General features: G+C 32.4%; 1 protein-coding gene and 2 pseudogenes across 1 annotated transcript; all 3 read right to left on the reverse strand.

Annotated features, from left to right (window-relative positions):
• Positions 1-6,012: 6,012 nt before the first annotated feature.
• On the reverse strand, positions 6,013-7,562 carry LOC106773205 (annotated as a pseudogene).
• LOC106774337 lies at positions 7,558-13,961 on the reverse strand (annotated as a pseudogene).
• A 1,936-nt stretch (positions 13,962-15,897) lies between these two features.
• On the reverse strand, positions 15,898-18,457 carry LOC106773206 (pentatricopeptide repeat-containing protein At2g46050, mitochondrial). The gene has a single exon (XM_014659918.2). It carries the CDS (start codon positions 18,252-18,254, stop codon positions 16,362-16,364), a length of 1,893 nt encoding a protein of 630 aa, XP_014515404.1. The 5' UTR covers positions 18,255-18,457; the 3' UTR covers positions 15,898-16,361.
• Positions 18,458-20,307: the final 1,850 nt, after the last annotated feature.

Here is a 20,307-nt window from a genome sequence, read left to right on the forward strand (position 1 = left end):
TATATGTGAAATTAAAAACATTTTATGTCTCATTAATTAAAATAAAAATTTATTTTTTTAAAACAAAAAAGTTCAAAAACCATAAAATTAATTTTAAATGTTTTTATGAAATAAATTATACTGTATGGATATTCGTCAGGTAAATTATAGTGAAATGTGGTGGTATGAAAATTTGTTCGTGCAAAGGTGGTGATGAAGTGGCTCGTAGAAAAGAACAAGAATGAAGAAGAGAATAAGAAGAAAAAAGGGAGAGGCCAGTGGCTAGGATAGAAAAAGTATAAGAAGAAAAAAATTGAGGAGGGATTTAAAGTAAAAAATGAAAAATGAATTACCTAGGTTAAAAACCCATTTTACCCATTCTCAAAATTCTTGTCTTTGCCAAACAAATTCGAAATCCTGCTTTTAATAAAAACACCTCAAATGACATTCAAAATTCGATTTCCTAAAAATAGAATTCTGAACATAATAAATATGGTGTTATATCTATAAAAAAAATGCACAGTATGTCATGTGAAATTAAAAACACTTTATGTGTCATTAACGAAAAAAATTGATTTTTTGAATATAGCATACAAAGTTGATTTTTTTTTTAAAACAAAAAAGTTCAAAAAGCATAATTTTTTTTTTAAATGTTTTTATCGAATAAACTGTATTGTATGAATACTCGTCAGATCAATTGTAGTGGTATAAAACTTTTCTGTGCAAAGGTTGTAATGGAGGGGCATGAAGAGAAGAACAATAATGGAGAAAAGAATAAGAAGAACAAAGGGGAGGGACAGTGGCTAAGTTAGACAAAGAACAAGAAGAAAAAAAGTGAGGAGAGTTTTAAAGTAAAAAAGTGAAAAAAGAATTACCTAGGTTAAAAACCCATTTTATCCATTCTCAGATTTCTTGTCTCCGCCAAACAAATTCCAAATTCTGCTTTTATTAAAAACTCCTGAAATGACATTCAAAATACCATTTGCAGAAAATGGAATTCTGAACATAATAAATACAGTGTTATATCTATAAATAAAATGCATAGTATGTCATATGTGAAATTAAAAACACTTTGTGTCATTAATAAAAAAAAAAATTGATTTTTTGAACATAGCATACAAAGTTGATTCTTTTGAAACAAAAAATTTCAAAAACCATAAACTTTTTTTAAATGTTTTTATCGAATAAAACTTTTTTTAAATGTTTTTATCGAATAAACTGTATTGTATGAATACTCGTCAGATCAATTGTAGTGGTATAAAACTTTTCCGTGCAAAGGTGGTGATAGAGGGGCATGAAGAGAAGAATAAGAATAGAGAAAAGAATAAGAAGAACAAAGGGGATGGGCAGTGGCTAATTTAGGCAAAGAACAAGAAGAAAAAAAGTGAGGAGAGTTTTAAAGTAAAAAGGTGAAAAAAGAATTACCTAGGTTAAAAACCCATTTTTTCCATTCTCAGAATTCTTGTCTCCCCCAAACAAGATCCAAATTCTGCTTTTATTAAAAACTCCTCAAATGACATTCAAAATACGATTTCCAGAAAATGGAATTCTGAGCATGATAAATATGGTGTTATATCTATAAATATGTCAAATGTGAAATTAAAACACTTTTTGTGTCATTAATGAAAAAAATTGATTTTTTGAATATAGCATACAAAGTTGATTTTTTTAAAACAAAAAAGTTCAAAACCCATAAAATTATTTTTAAATATTTTTATCAAATAAACTGTACTGTGTGAATACTCGTCAGATCAATTGTAGTGGTATAAAACATTGTCCGTGCAAAGGTGGTGATGGAGTAGCATGCAGAGAAAAACAAGAATGGAGAAAAGAATAAGAAGAACAAAGGGGATTGGGCACTGGATAGGTTACACAAAGAACAAGAAGAAAAAAAGTGAACAGAGTTTCAAAGTAAAAAAGTGAAAAAGAATTACCTAGGTTGAAAAATCATTTTACCCATTCTTAGAATTCATGTCTCTGGCAAACAAATTCCAAGTTCTGTTTCTACTAAAAACTCCTCAAATGACATTAAGTTTCCTGAAAATCGAATTCTGAAAGTAATAAAAATTGTGTTATATCTATAAATATAAGGCACAATACGTCATATGTAAAATTAAAAACACTTTGTGTCATTAATGAAAATAAAAATTGATTTTTTGAATATAACATACAAAGTTGATTTTTTTAAAACAAAAAAGTTGAAAAACCATAAAATTATTTTTAAATGTTTTTATCAAATAAACTGTACTGTATGGATACTCGACAAGTCAATTATAGTGGTATGTGATGGTATGAAACTTTGTCCGTGCAAAGGTGGTGATGGAGTGGCACGAAGAGAAGAACAAGAGTGAAGAAGAGAATAAGAAGAACAAAAGGGAGGGGGCAGTGGCTAGGATAGACAAAGAACAAGAAGAAAAAAAAAGGGAGGAGGGTTTTAAAGTAAAAAAGTGAAAAAAGAATTACCTAGGTTAATAACCTATTTTACCTATTCTCAGAATTCTAGTCTCTGCAAAATAAATTCCAAATTCTACTTTTATTAAAAAATCCTCTAATGACATTCAAAATTCGATTTCTAGAAAATGGAATTCTAAACATAATAGATATGGTGTTATATCTATAAATATAATGCACAGTATGTCATATGTGAAATTAAAAGACTTTATGTGTCATTAATGAAAAAAAAGTTGATTTTCTAAATATAGCATAAAAAGTTGACTTTTTTAAAACAAAAAAGTTCAAAAACCATAAAATTATTTTTAAATGTTTTTATCGAATAAATTGTACTGTATGAATACTCATCAAATCAATTGTAGTGGTATAAAACCTTGTCTGTGCAAAGGTGGTGAGGAAGTGACACGAAGAGAAGAACAAGAATGAAGAAGAGAATAAGAAGAACAAAAGGGAGGGGGTAGTGGCTAGGATAGCAAAGAACAAGAAGAAGAAAAGTGAGGAAGGTTAAGAACCCATTTTACCCATTCTCAGAATTCTGGTCTCTGCCAAACAAAATCCAAATTCTAGTTTTATTAAAAACTCTTCAAATGACATTCAAAATTCATTCCCAGAAAATGGAATTCTGAACATAATAAATATGGTGTTACATCTATAAATATAATGCACAGTATGTCATATGTGAAATTAAAAACACTTTATGTGTTATTAATGAAAATAAAAATTGATTTTTTAAATATAGCATACAAAGTTGATTTTTTTTTAAAACAAAAAAGTTCAAAAACCATAAAATTATTTTTAAATGTTTTTATAAAATAAATTGTATTGTATGGATGTTCGTCAGGTCAAGTATAGTAATATGTGGTGGTATGAAACTTTGTCAGTGCAAAGGTGGTGATGGAGTTGCACGAAGAGAAGAACAAGAATGAAGAAGAGAATAAGAAGAACAAAAGGGAGGGGCAGTAGCTAGGATAGACAAAGAACAAGAAGAAAAAAGTGAGGGTGGTTTTAAAGTAAAAAAGTGAAAAAAGAATTACCTAGAATGAAAACCCATTTTACCCATTCTCAGAATTCTTGTCTCTCACAAACAAATTCGAAATCCTGCTTTTATTAAAAACTCCTCAAATGACATTCAAAATTCGATTTCAAGAAAATGGAATTCTGAACATAATAAATATGGTGTTATATATATAAATATAATACACAATGTGTCATATGTAAAATTAAAAACAATTTTTTTGTGTCATTAATGAAAAAAAGTTGTTTTTTTGAATATAGCATACAAAATTGATTTTTTTAAAACAAAAAAGTTCAAAAACCATAAAATTATTTTTAAATGTTTTTTTATCAATTAAATTGTAATGTATGAATACTTGTAGTGGTATAAAACTTTGTCTGTGCAAAGGTGGTGATGAAGTGACATGAAGAGAAGAACAAAAATGGAGAAAAGAATAAGAAGAAAAAAGGGGAGGGGGCAATGGCTAGGTTAGACAAAGAACAAGAAGAAAAAAAAAGTGAGGAGAGTTTTAAAGTAAAAAAGTGAAAAAAGAATTACCTAGGTTAAAAACTTATTTTACCCATTCATAGAATTCATGTCTCTGGCAAACAAATTTATGCTTTTATTTATAATTCCTCAAATGACATTCAATTTCCAGAAAACCGAATCTTGAACATAATAAAAATCATGTTATATCTATAAATATAACGCACAATATGACATATGTGAAATTAAAAACACTTTATGTGTCGTTAATGAAAAGAAAAATCGATTTTTTGAATATAGCATAAAAAGTTAAGTTTTTTTAAAACAAAAAAGTTTAAAACCCATAAATTTTTTTTTATTTTTTTTTAAATAAATTGTACTGTATGGATACTCGTTAGGTCAATTGTAGTGGTTTGTGGTGGTATGAAACTTTGTTCGTGCAAAGGTGGTGATGGAGTGGGAGAGTTTTAAAGTAAAATAGTGAAAAAAGAATTACCTAGGTTTAAAATCCATTTTACCCATTATCAGAATTTGTGTCTCTCTCAAACAAATTCCAAGTTCTACTTTTATTAAAAACTCCTCAAATGACATTCAGAATTTGGTTTCCAAAAAATCAAATTTTGAACGTAATAAAAATCTTGTTATATTTATAAATACAACGTATAGTATGCCATATGTGAAATTAAAAACACTTTATGTGTCATTAATGAAAATAAAAGTCGATTTTTTGAATATAGCATACAAAGTTAATTTTTTTAAAACAAAAAAGTTCAAAAACCATAAAATTATTTTTTAATGTTTGTATCAAATAAGTTGTGTGTGTAACTAATTCTGAGTACTCATTTTCTATTAAACATTATTACGCAAAGTCACTAACTTGAGTGTCGGAATACCTTTGATAGATACCCTCCACAAGGCTTGGACAAGAAGGAGAGGGAGCGACAACACAATTTAGATAATGGAGGATCATTAAGAAACCCTCCAATATTTAGAATAACTTAAAATGCTTTGAGTAAGTGATCTCAATCGTTACTTAAAACATAATCATTTATATTAGTATCAACTTAGTAAATGCTAACTTGCATGGTTCAATATACACTAACTATAGAAAAACAAAACTAAAATGAATATTAAAAATAAATAAGAATAACTTTAATTTAGTGGACTCTAACCTAACTTATTCTTAATATTTAATTTATACTTTTTATGGTTAGTGTTTGTTTAATTGAAACGAACTTATAAATGAAATATTAAAAATAAATAAGTTTAGCTTTTGTTAAGCAGATTAAACTTATATTTTTAGATGTATATTTGTTTAAGATAATAACGACTAAGTATACATTAATTATAAAATTTTTTAAAATGAATATTAAAAATAAACAAGGTTAACATTAACTTAGCGGATGTTAATCTTATTTATTTTTATTATTTTATTTATTTTAGTTAGTATGTGAACGTTAATTATTAAAATGGTAAAATAAATAAGGTTAACTATTAAAATAAAACTAAAAATATATGACACTAATTTATATATTTTGAATATGAACTTTAGATTACTTTTAATATACAGGAATAGATTTAAAATTAACAAATCTTCTCACTCATAATTTTCTTATCTTGCTTTTTATATAAATCTAAGGATAGTCATTTTCTTCATTCACATTTATAAATCTTCTAAGGCTCATATCTCCTTCACTAACACTCATTTCCTTCATTGATATATCATTGGAAAGCCTTTAAATAGGACTCCTTCACTACATCTCATTGGGCATTGTCTATTGGTGATGTAGATCATATCAAATTAATCTTAAATGCAGTACATACTCCCATTCTAAAAACTAGCACTTCTACAGATGCAAAATTCCACATAATACCTGAAGTATTTCAATTGATCGCAACCCTTGGATTAAAATAAATTTATATGGTTTATTGGGTCTGGGGATTATCAGCAAAATATGTCAATTTATTATTTTGAACTGTTAGGATTTAATTATCATCCCAATATCTACAAAAACATGTGTTATTTAATTTGTAAAGGCTCACTTTGCATTTAAAATTGATGACTAAAAAATTTGATTTGTGTTTCTTTACTCTGTAGGGATATAAGTATGATTTATAAAAGCTTGATGTACATATTTTTATACTTGGCAACATTAAAACGATAGTTCACCAGTACATTGTTGTTTTGTTTTTTCCTGAAGAGTCTATAAATTGTTTTAGCCTGTTTTATTATTACATACATCCCAACCCCCATCTAGTTTCCCAGAACATTGTTAATAAACAGAGGAATCCTCGTAAAAATTTAGTTATTTACAGCAACAAGCCATAAATAATTGTGCTTTCTAAGAAAATAAATAACGTATCAAAGAAAATGGTTAGTGGTTGGTCATTTGCTCCAAGACTCCAGTGATCATCTTCCAATCCAAAGTAAGTCTCGAGCAATACGAGACGAGTTGGAGAATGTACAGGAATAATGGGACCTAGAAGCAATGTAACAATAACTACAATATTGCAGCCTCAGTTGAAGTCCCTAAAATCTCACGTTTTCTGTTTTGTTTAACCACAACCTCTCCTCCTGTATTATTGAATATTGACTGCAGCAGCAGTTTCACAGCAGATTCTGGGAGTTCAGAACATAAACCATAGGCCTTATTATTGCTCACTTCCTTGCTATTCATGCAAAAGCATGTTTTCACAACAGTCATGTGGTTTGTTGTTAGTGTCCCAGTCTTGTCACTACATATAGTTGTGGCTGATCCCATGGTCTCACAGACTGCCAAATGTCTCACAAGGGCTTTGTCATTCATCATTTTCTTCATAGCAAATGCAAGGCTCAATATCACAGCTAATGGCAGCCCCTCTGGAGCAGCAACGAAACTATAGTGACTGCAACTGCAAAGAACTCCAACAGCTCCAACGCATCATCCCCATTCCAGCTCGACAAGCTTCCTTGTTGGAGTTTTTTGCTTACAAGTCCTTGCACCAGAACTGCAAAAGTAACCACTGCAAAGAATAGACTTATCTTCCCGATAATGGTTGCAAAACCGTTCAACTTCACCTGTAGCGGGGTTTCATCATCTCCGCCTTCACTGAGAGTAGCCATCAACTTACCCCATTGGGTCCTCATGCCAACACTGGTAATCAACATCTTGCATGATCCATCTTGGACCTTGGTTCCAGAAAGAAGAAATGGATACTCAGAATTCACCATAACTGGCTCACTCTCGCCTGTTAAGCTTGACTCATCAATCAAAACAGAAAATCCTGAAACGAAGAGTCCATCAGCAGGGACTTGATCACCAATGGCAAGATTTACAATGTCACCCCGAAGTAATTCATATATAGACATTTTCTGCCTGTATCCATTTCTTGTGACCTGAATGGATATTTTCTTCTTCTCCTTGTCTAAATCCTTGAATTGCAATGATTGGCGATAATCACTTGTTGCTGTCACAAAGACAACAAGTAAGATACTGGCAACAATTCCAAGACCAACACGAGCTCCCTTCGGCCATCCTTCAGTTGCAATGCCGACTAGCAGTGACACAATAGCACACACTCCAAGTATCATCAGAGTCAAGTCTTGAAAGGCTTCCCAAACCAAAACCCAGAAACTTGTAGCTTCACTTTCAGTAAATTTGTTGATTCCATATATCAGTATTTATAGTGCAGTAGTTTCCACTAGCCTATAGCTTAAAGCAGAAAGATAATAATAAATTAATCTTTATTAACCTTGGAAAGATAAACTTGTTTTTCTTTACAAAGAAGTACTAGTTCACGTTTTGGTCCCCCAAACCTTTGGACTGGACCAACATTTTCAAACAAACATTCTGCACCAATGCAAACCTTCAATGTAAGACAATAAGCTTCTGGTGTTTTGTAAAAGGGCGCAACAAATGCAAATTTTCTTACCACTTCAGAGCCTTCAAAACAGTCCAAATCAAGAAAGACATGTTGTACGAAACCATCATCCAAAGTCATCCTTAGCCACAACTTACTCTCATTTGAAATATTATGGAGAGTGATTTCACATGGTACACCAACGGGTAGCCCTGAAACGAAGGGAAGAGGGTGTTCCATGTCATTGTTGGGAATGCTTAGTTCTGCGTTTACATGCTTTATTGTTCCATGAAGCATAAACTGCTTCAGAGAGAAAAACTTGAGACATGCATCAAATTGAAGTGGACTGCAAGAACCTCCATCNGTTGAGATGGTACTTAATACTTTCCNAAGTTCAACTACGAAATTGGATGGCAANGCTGAACTTTCTTTNAGGATAGATTCAACACGTAAATATAGAGNTTTCAGCNTCTTCAATGTATGATTATGACANATGATTTCANTTTTACATATCCTGAGAGCACACGTTAATAACATTAGCTCCAAGACGTTTAATTCCTCTTCTGCAGACAAGCTTATAAACCTACTCATCAATTCTTTAACCCTCCTATCAAGCTTTCCCAGTTTGAATTCCATTTTTCCTATTCGCTGAGAACACAACTTTTTTGATGGCAGCAAGGGCTCCCATACTTCAGCAAGTAGCTCTATCACCCGGAGGTATAGTATAGTAAATGCCATAGCATCAGCATCACCAGATCCCAAAGAATCATGTTTCATGGTAGCTAACTCCTTCAAACACCTGCACCATTGGCATCAACACAGAAATAAATGATTAAAAAGAACAAGGAGAATATTGGGCACAGGCATATTGAATTTTAACAATAAAAATATAAGAAAAATTATATTATTATTATATTATAAAAGCTTGCACGTCATCTTAAATTTTAAGCAAAAAAGCCAACTAACTAGAATCCCATATTCTGTATATAGCATAAATTAACACAAAATATAAATCAATATGTGGAAATTGAATTATTTTAAAGTTTAATAGTCTTTTTAGCCCCAAGTTTTCTAAGAATTATTTAATACAGTCCCTCAATTGTTTTCTTCATTTCAATTTAGTCCTTATTTTTTCTAAAAAAAGGTATAGTTCTTTCCTATAAAGGTGTTAACATTATTTAGTCGATAATGATGTGGCAGTGTAAATGACGACATGACACTAAGGTGGCTGGACTTAAATGATGTAAGTACCAATATACACAGCCACCTCGTCACTCTCTAAATGATGTGAGTACTAATTTAAAAGAAGAAGTCCCATTAATATTTTTTTTAAAATGAAGATTACATTGAGATGAAAAATAAAAATTGAAGGACCATATTGAAAAATTCTGACAACAATTGGGAGAAAAAATGCTATTAAACCTTTAAATGGTTACTATGCAACTCAGACTATACAAATATTGGAAGAAACAACAACAAATACCTAGGCACTTATGTTACTAAAGTTACACAACAATTCCTCACCTTAAGGACCTTAGCACTTCATTTGTATGACCTGATTGTATCCTCAGCCACATAGCAGGGGGCTTTGCAAGGATGTAATTTATAACTTCATCATTCAAAGATAGTTGTTGTTGTATATGGTTATCTGCTAACTCTTTCGGCTCCCTTGTGATATGTGCGCCAATGACCTCATTGCTAGAAAAATTTGGAGCATTATCACCTTCTAATAAAGGTAATTGATCCTCCCCAACTGCGAGGTTAATAGTTGTTGCAGAATACTCTGTAGATCTGCTTTTCTCACATAGGTAGGCCAAAAGGGAATCCCTATCCATGATATCACTAAAAGCATTATAAATTCTACCTAGGAACGTAACTGCATAAGAAAACATAACTGGTGGCATTCTGCCTACATCAGCACTCAAGAGTGGAGCAGATATAGAAAGAATTAATAGTGCAGCTATCCTTGCACTATCAAATTCTACATTTCCTTCCAAAGTCGTTTCTACCTGTAAAAACGAAAACAAAAAGTAATAAGGGCCACTACTTCAAAGAAATTTAGGTACATCTGTGTCATTGACATGCAAAATATGTGAAAGGATCAAGAAGTTCTTGTATATGATTATATGCAATAATCCAAACAAGCGCACCTCTTCAAACGTGTCCTTCATAATCAGGCTTCCAAATTTCTTGTGATTTCGGCCCAGATGAGAAAAAGTAGAAAATACATCATCTTCATCCTGGAAGCACCAAAGTTAAAAGTTAAATGGAATATAGGTTGGTTAAAAAGTAGTTGCATTGAGAATCTTGGCTCCATCTTCTGAAAGAACAGGATTATCCCTTAGAGAGAGGGATGACTTTGTAGCAAATGAGCTAGCAAGTAAGCGGGGGGCAACAAAAGAGGTTGCTAGACTGCCCACAACAGAAAGTTGTTTCACTTAATACAGGATCACTTTATACCTCTTTGTCTGGATGATATAATGAAAAGTGAGGGACACGTCTTTAATTGAAGAATACACGTAATTAAGGATATTCTTCTCAAGGGACACGTCTTTAATTGAAGACATATAAAATTGCCAATGGTGCACTGTGAAAGAAGAGATGATGATGCAAAACACAAATTATTGCATATTTAAAAGTTAAAAACAGAAAATAAAATGGATAGAAAATGGTTAAAAGATATATTCATTCGCAATCAAGGAACTCAAGAATATAGTATGCTATTGCCAGAATGGTGAAATAAAAATACTAGTATACATAGGTATTTTTGCAGATAAAATAACCTCGAATATTGAAAAAAAAAATTAACAAGAGATTTTACGTAGCCATTGAAAATATAAAAGACAAATGGAAGTATAAAGCAAACCTGTGGATAACTGTCTAAATTTCGCTGGAGTCTGTCAACAGATGATTTGAACAATGTCAGATTGTTTAGCTTCATTACTTTAAGTATTTTCCTATAAGTATATCTTACATCCCAACTATCATCTACCAGGGCTCCAAGAAACTGAAAAATAAAATGAAAAATATATTACTAATATCAGTAATAAAGTGTATCATATATATAAGTAATGGCATTAGGTGAGTCAGTTAGAGAAAATTCACGATTTTGGAAAATTAGGTTTCTTAAAAAAGATTAAGATCAATCAAGAATTCAACTAACAAAACACTCAATGTCCATAATAAATATCAATAAAATCCCCACCACTGATTCATGCTATTGGTAAGGTCTTGTTTATGAAAAACATTTTATCAACTAAAACTTAAGGACTATTCAAGACAGTTTTTAGTAAAAATGTTTTTTCCTTTTAGAAGAGGAAAAAACCATAACAGTCCCCGGTATTTGATTTGATCACCGATACACACACAAACAATCATTCTTTTCAGTTTGGCAAACCACAAACAGGCAATCTAACCATTGGTCCCAACAAAAATAACCTTTTCCATACACCCTCCTAGTCATTCATCAATATCCAAATGTAATTTGGTCAACCCTAGGGACCTAGTTCATTCTACAAATCTACTGAAAAGCTTACGGCCATTTGGTTTGAGAAAACAATTTCTATTTTCACCTTTTGTTTTCACTTTTAATGATAAAAATGTCGCATTAATTTTACTTGGTTTTCTATTTTCACAAGTTTGTAGTATGTATAGGACATGGTGAAAAAAAAACAATAAAAGGTTACTGTCACTTATTCCTTCACAAACTTTTGAAATAGTGAGAAAATAAAAACAAAATGGAACTTTTGTTATTAAAAATAAAAATAGAGAATGAAGAATACACCCAATTAATTTAAAACCATAACAACTATAACTACTTATTTACCAGGAAAATAATCACACCACTAGCAAAACTTCTTAACCATAAAACTTCCAAGTAAAACATTAGATTTTTCCCCCAAATTTTGTCCTACCTCCTAACACAGTAAAATTTTCGATTAAGAATAAGAAAAGAATACAAGTAACAAATAAATCTCCAAACAGCAATATGAAGAAGGTTCCATAATTTGTCAAACATGAGATGGATCTTGCAGTTCCAAAGAAAGGAAAAACCGTAGGCACTAAAATACATACTAGAAACAGAACAAAATGATTAATGGAGGATAAGAAACACACCATGTGCAAATGTTTTTCATGAAGCTTTAAACGGCCATTAATTGCCATATGGTGCATGGTTTCTAAAGCTTCTAAGCGAACCACCGCAGAATCATCATTCAACACATCCATTAATGAGTCTAACGCTTCACGTGCAAACTCAACAGATAGGCTTGTCAGTGTGCGTAAGGACTCACATACAGACTTCCTCACCTTCATATCAGGCACAAATGAAGAAAATACTATCAAACAATCACATAAGGAAAAAACACTATAACTATACCAGATTATTGTTGTCAGTTTTAGATACCTCAAAGAACTCGTCCTCATGTCCATGAACTAGTGCACCAGCAACACTACTGGCCAATATAACACATTGTTCAGATGTGCTCTGACCCCCGATTTCCTTTTGCTTTCCACGTCCTGAAACTCTCTTTGCTAAACTTTGCAAAAGAAGATTCTCTGATACCATTGCCATCTTTCTGAGGCCATTAAATGCTTCAACTCTAACCTTCATATTCATATCTCTTGCCATGGAGCATAGCTATATGAACATACAGTGAAGGAGTTACGTTATACTAAGGGATCAGGTAACAACTATCCAAAATTCTAGAAAACTAAAACAGATACGTAAGACCAGAAAACTTGAAACATATGAAGCCCAATACTACACCTTGGCAAATACATCATTGGACCAATAGGCTTTCATCTTTGAGCTAGAAGCTGCCAACATCATACCCCACGAAGCCACCTGGAATATATAAGTATACATCGTTCAAAGACTTACCACCATCAACTAGCTCAAAAACAAAATATTAATCATTCGACAAGAACACTATCTGATTGACAGTAATACTAAAATATCAGATTTTCTTCTTTCTAATATTTTCGCAACATAATAACTAGCAATAATAAAAAAGGACTTAACACTTCATTTAACTAGTCATCTAAAATTATTCCCTACATCACATTGGGCATTGTTTGTTGGTGATGTAGATCATCTCAAATTAATCTTAAATGCAGTACATACTCTCATTCTAAAAACATATTGGCCCTTCGTTTATATATCCATTGGTCTTCAAATTACTAGAAGACCAATTTCATGGTATTAACCGACTGAAATACTATGATGTCACTATGGTTTTAAATGCGGTTCCCTGCAGTCTTTTTCTAAAATTTAATTAGCTTATATAATTTAATCAAATTATATAATGATTATTTTGGGTAAGAACTAATGAAAAATAAAAATCTTTAAAATTATCTTACTTTAAAATCAAAACATTCAATTAATTATTACAATAGTTAATTTATATTCTCAAATGCAAGCACCTATTAAGACCACAAATTACATTCATGCATCCAAACTTTATCATAAATTTAAATTATGTAATTTAGTTTGTAGAATGTCTAATTTAAAAAATGATAGCAGAAGAAGATAACCTTACCACGCGAACTGCAGAGTACCTAACGCAGGGATCGAAGTCTCGAAGCAATTGAACGGCGCGTCGGTAACACGTATCGATCAAGCCAACGTCTTTTAACTCTCCACCGCGCTCAATGAATTGAACGAGCCCTTCAAGCGCCGCGTCTATAACGTAAGGGTAAGGATCCTTCGTGAACCCCAGCAGCACCACCAACAGCGAGCCAGGTCGGACCTCAAAACTCGAACCTGCGTTCCGGAGCATCCACACGCGGGCGGACACGGAGGCGCTGAAACACAGCGACGTGAAGCACTCATCGTCTAGATGGAGGCCTGAGAGGGACGCGTCGATGGCCTCCACAGCGAGACGGGGGAGTACTCGGCGATCGGAAGACTAATGGTGGTGGTGAGGTTGGTGTGGCGAGAAGCGCCGTAAGAGAGGAGCTTGAGGGAGTGAGTAGTGTGGCGTGGGGAGCTGGTTAAGGTTTGGAGGATGTGGGAGACAGTGCGTTTTGATGTACAAGGGTGGAGGAGGAGGGACCTCATGGTGCAGAGGGTGCGGAGAGAGAGGGTTTCGTTTTCTTCAGAAGTTTTGGCTGGATTGGCCATCGGTTCCAGTGAAGTTACTAAATAACCAGTTGAGCTTTCAACTCATACTTGATTCTAAATCGTCTTTCTCACAAGTGCGAGCTGGGTTTTACGGACATACCTGTTCTACTCATTTATCCCAACACATTTCCACGGACCCTTAATGTGGTTGGGTCTTACTACACTGGGGATAGGGGTGGACAAATTGCATTATAGTATACTGCACTATAGAAGTTTATAGTTAACTATAAACTAGTAACTCTGCTCTTGCAAGTAAGAACTAGTCAGTTCTACCATACTCTCAACAAGAAAAATATAAATCAATCTTTTTCTGGAATATCCCAGTAATAAGCTCTAATACAGTGTACAATCACATTTCTGTTAAAATATATAAATTATAAATAATTTTCTCTAAAAGACGAAATTTGATATCCAAATTAGTGTATAGTTAAAAACTAAACAGTTGTTCATCGGAAACTGGAATCTGTCATAAAACTAGCTAGTCAAAGTTCTTGAAAGGTATTTTCTGATGATAACTAATTTTAATCACCGATCAATGAGAAAAATTAAAATTGTGAGAACAAAGCTGCCAAAATATATTAATAGAATTATCCAGACGACTGGAGAAACCCAACTAGATTCTTTGTAGGCAACCCAGACCTGATATTGCATGAATAGTTAGAAATAGGATACCTAAACTGATCCAAAACAAAATTAATGAAATTAAACTTCGGCATTATAGAATTGAACATACTCAAGTTGAAATGAGGATAAACAAAGAACCCTTTTAATATAACAAACTCAAGAACTCATCCTAAACATAAAAAAATCACATATAACAGAAGATTCAATAACCAGTACCCCTTTACATCATGAACCAACTTGAGAACATATTCAATAATTTATAATCACATGTCCAAATTAAACAAGGAAGTTAAGTCAAAGTTGTCCCATACATCAAATCATTGGAACATCAAATCAAGTGATAACATACAAATACTACAAATTCTTGAGCTGACCAAGATGTGGAACAAGTTGACCAGAAAAAGCAGCATTCCCCATATCACTGACATCAAATTGAACACACTTCAAGAACTAATTAAAGCAACACGACAAACTGCTGTAAACAAAAAATTACACTTCAAGAACATACCATATAGGTTGGAGAAATATACTTCAAACACAAAAATCACTGATCACAACTAAACAAAATTGTGCTGATCAACTATATGAAAGTTTAAACAGCCAAAAAAATTTGAAGGATTCTGCAACTAACGGGCAACACAAGGATCATAAGATAGAAAATCCATGATGCATACAGAGTCATCACCATCACATTCAGGAAAAAAGTGTAAACTACCAAGAATTTTGCGTAAGCATAAATGCCATGTTGCCGCTGAATGCATAATTTTGAACTGTTAGTACCTTTCTGAAAGCTTTACATTGCTACAGGTAATCGTGTTAGCATTCTACCATCTCAGATTTGACAGACATAACAGAAGAAAACAGAAAACATCAATTGAAGTAAAAACAGATACAAAAGTACAAACATACATTTCAAGAAGAAAACTACAATCCTTGATCATGAAAGACGTGCAATTAGATACCTAAAATTAAGGCAAAACTTAAAATCCCTTGATCTTGCAGCTAGACCAATCATACAGGTGACATAACATAAAAAATTAACAAAAAGACACAGAGGAAAAGGACCATATGAAGTCACCCACCAAGGAGTGCAGAAACTTGTCGGTTTCTTTGTTATTTAGCATGTGATTGTATGCAAGATAAAAACTGAGTTATATTTAATGTATGAATTAGCCTAATAATCTATGTGTAGTGTTTTATATGGTCCATGGTTTCCTTGTTAGTTGATTAATGTTTTGCTTGTAATATGTTTTGATCTAACATAACAAAAAGAAAACAATTCAAAATTGTTGTATAAAGCTTTAGTTACATAAACTTCCATGTGGTTCAAAACCATTAAAGGAATTTGATGGCAGTTATATACAGATGTAGATCAGCATTCTAATAGAATAAATGAGTATCTTTAAAACCATGAGGTAAGTTATCTTCCATAGTCTGCCAATTTGATTGATATACATGTATGACCATAATTATACAATTTTTAATGTTCTATAAAAGTAAAATAGAAACATTTGATCGGTTATAGAAACATTTGTTGTGCACATTATTCCCCTAAAATACCCAAGTTCACCTAAAAGAGTCGTCTTATGGATAATATGCCGAGTAAATCCTAGCAGCTACAGCCCAGTTTCATCCCTCGGCAACTCCACAACTAGATTCAGCAGGATTACCTCAAGAAACCTCATCTGATCCATTCTACACCAGTACTTATGCAATTTCTCATAATTATATTAGTTTCAGTTTCACTAGCTCATTGGATGGAATCAATGTAATTGCAAGTAACATCGGTTTGTTCATGAGACCTTTCACATAATAGTTGTTTGCATGAGTTATGACTGTAAAAAGATCCTTATCCTTCCATTTTTAATTTGCATGAACGCCATAAATATAACTGAGAGGGTGTGTCTTATCATTGGATACAAACGAATGAACTCGATTACCATTTTCAATCCAGCTGCAACCAGGGACTCTTGCATCACCCTTCTTCCCCATCATTCCACGAACTCTTTCTACATCACACCAATGTCTATGGGAAGCATAAATGTTAGACATGACTGCATAGTTTACACTCTCCTCTGGTTCTATGATGAAGAGCCTTTCTGCAGCCCATTTAGCCAGTTCTATATTTGCATGGATATTGCAGGATCCTATAAATGCTCCCAATGTATTCGATTCAGCTTCCATTGGCAGTGACCTTAAGAATTCAAAAGCTTCATTTATAAGACCATATCTTCCAAGAAGATCAACAAGGCAGGTATAATGCCCTGATTCAGGAACAATCTGATACACACTGGTCATCAAGTTAAAGTAGTGAAGCCCCTTAGCCACAAGCCCAGAATGAGAACAAGCACAGAGAACACCAAGAAAAGAAATCTGATCCGGAATTACTCCACAAGATAGCATCTTCTCAAATGTTTCAGTTGCTTCCTTGGCTAGACCATGGAATGCATATGCACTTATCAATGAACTCCACGTAACAAGATCAGGTTCTGCAGCTAATCTGAAGCATTGGCTTGCATTAGCTATGCTACCACACTTGGAGTAAGCACTGATCAGAGAATTAACAACAGATACAAATTCTTGAAATGAGGATTTAACTGCAAAAGCATGGACTAGCATTGTTTCAGTAATGGCACAAGTATAGCCACATGAACTAATAGTGCTGGAAATAGTTAGTTCATCAGGGGAAACCCCTTCGTGAAGCATCTCTTTCAGAAGCTTCATAACCTCATTCCCTTCTCCACAATTCCCGCACCCAACGATAATGGTGTTCCAAGCCACAACATTTCTAATCACCATCCTATCAAATGTTTTGTGTGCGTCAGTTATATTTTCATTTTTCGCATACATGTTAATCAATGCAGTAGCTACTGACACATCTGAATCGAATGATTGTTTCAGAATGTGCCCATGAAGCTGCCTTCCAAAATCATAATAGTCCAGAGTATCACACACACTAAGCACAATGCTAAAAGTGAACTCATCTCCATTTCCACAATCTGATCGCATCAAGTTGAACATTCCCAGAGCCTCTTCCGGTGAACGATTCAAGGCGTAGCATGAAATCATCACATTCCACATAACCAAATCTCTTTGAGGAACAACATGAAAAACCATCCTTGCGTTCTTAACCAAGCCAAATTTAGCATATAAATCAATAAGAACACTTCCAACAAAACAATCCAAATCAAGTCTCAGTTTCACTGCAAAACAATGCAACTGGAAACCCAAGTCAATATCACGAAACTTTATGCAAACACCAATGAGACCATTCAAAGTTGTACTGTCCGGAACCACCGTTTCCAACAACATTCTTTTGAAATAAGAAAAACAGAGCTGTGGATTCGAGTCATTTTCAACTGCATTGCCACATCCAAGAATGCCCCGAATTAGAATGTTCCACGAAACCACATTTCTCACGGGCAATTCTTCAAACAGTTTCTGTGCATCTTTAGTTTCTTTACACTTCAGATAAAGACTCAAAATCTGATTTTGCAGGGACAGAACATGGCAAAATCCAAACTTTATCAAATGTGCATGCAACTGTTTTCCTTCAGGAAAAAGAGCCCATTTGGTGGAGACTTTGAGGGCGTTGGCATAAAATAAATGAACAGTGCAAGGATCCCTTAAGTTGGTTTCATCAGGAAATGGCATAAAAACTCTGAGTTTGCTCCATGAGTGGGTGTACCGAGTGGCAAATGAATAAGCAATTGGAGGGAAAGGAAGCTGCTTTTTTAAATGGAATTTGCAGAGCATGAGATTAGAGACTAAACACAGTTGCACTAGGAATTGTCATGTCAGAGATTTTGTATCATCTTCTCCAAATTTGGAGATTGGACTCAAACATCACAAAAGTATTGTTTTTGAGTCTTTCTTTCAAAGTGATTGCTAGTGAGATTAAAAAGCTTATTTGGTTTAAGCAATGCTTATTTTAAATTGTATTTAATATATCAATAATATCAATGTATTTTAAAATTACAGTATAAGTAAAAAAATTAAAAAATCAGATGTAGAGTTCTTTTTCATCCATTGATTGTTCAGTATTACGGTGAATTTCCTTACTCTTCCTACATTTATTGGCAATCATATCATACAAGAAAATTGATCTAAAAAAAAGTGTAATGGATAATGACAGAACTAGATGATCCATTGCAGTAATAAATGTTAGGGAGTAACAAAAAAATTGTATTTTTTACAGTTTTAAAATTTGAAACTTTTATTAAAAAAGGTAGTACTCTTGTTAAGAAAAAAGAAAATGATATTTTGACATTTTTAGGATGACAAATTTTTTACATCGAGTGTTATATTTTTATTGGTCGATTTTTAAGAAAATAAAAAAATATAAATTTTATTTTTCGACCAATAAAAACATGACACGTCATCGATGTAAAAATTTGTCATCCTAAAAGTATCAAAGTAGTATCATTTTCCTAAAAAAACAAAATCAAATTAGTTAAGAATGAAAAGGAAAAAGACAAAAAGGAAGAAGTGATTACTAAAAATAACCCTCGTGATGATTATTAGATCATAGATTTTTGGAAAAAGTTAAAACTTTTTGATAACTATTTAATTTTGTGATAGATCTATTTCAAATATGTTTTTATAGTAAATTCAAATAGATCAATAAAATGGTGACATATCAATATTAAAAAAAAGTTGTTAAAAATCTTAATTTTTTTTCTTTAATAATTGATTGATAAACATGTCCATAATAGCAATTTTCTTCTTTCAGGAGCATGTTATCATTAAAACCATTTTTCCTTAATAAAAAAAAAGCATTGAAGAAAAAAATGAAGAGTAAAATTCAAAGTCATTTCTAATAAATACCTTTGAATGACTTTTTAGTGTAGGGATACCAAAAACAAAAATGTATAGTCAGAAAGTCAAACCCTGAATTGATTGATTTCTTTACCAAAAAAACCTACAATCTATGAATGGTCTCACAGAGTGGTTGGTGAAGTTGGACTTTGGTTGCTAAAACTCACACCTCGTGGAAATTGCAAACGAAATTTATTTTTTTTATAATGATACTTTTGACACCCAAATTCTAACAAATTTTTGACACTGGATACGTGTTATAAGTTAATTAGTCCGTATGTTTAATGTTTAAAAAAATTGAAGTACACGTACCAATTGACTTATGACACATGTTCGGTGTCAAAAATTTATTAGAATTTAGGTGTCAAAATATTTTTATCCTTATTTTTTAAAAAAAGTATTATACTTATCTTTTGAAATTAAATTGAAGTAATAATGGATAAAACTTTAACTAAAATAGAAAAGGTTTAATGTCTCAATGGGTCTCTATTTTCGTCAAGAATCTTAAATAGGTCATTTTCTTTTTCGGCGTCTCAATCAAGTCCTTATTTTCTTAAAACTGGATCAAATAGGGCCTTTCCGTCAAATTGAGATGACGCCGTTAAGAAGGGTATGTTGACCGTATAGTTTTTTATTACGTGGTATTGAAAATGTGACTGAATTGTATTTTTTTAATTTTTAAAATAAAAAATGAAGTATATTTTGTATATTTCATTTTTCAATTCAAGAATAAAAAAATACAATTCAGTCATGTTTTTAATGCCACGTAATAAAAAACTATACTGTCAATATACCTTTCCTAATGGCATCATCTCAATTTAACGGAAAGGTCCTATTTGATTCAATTTTACAAAAATAAGGACTCAATTAAGACGCCGAAAAAGAAAGGAACATATTGACACATTAAACCAATAGAAAAATATTTGATTTTGTAAACTGAAAACTTTGCAATATTTTTGTAGCAAGAATATTTCATATTTGAAAGAGTCCA

This window comes from Vigna radiata, chromosome 9, assembly GCF_000741045.1.
Source record: "Vigna radiata var. radiata cultivar VC1973A chromosome 9, Vradiata_ver6, whole genome shotgun sequence".
In the NCBI taxonomy this organism is placed as follows: domain Eukaryota; kingdom Viridiplantae; phylum Streptophyta; class Magnoliopsida; order Fabales; family Fabaceae; genus Vigna; species Vigna radiata.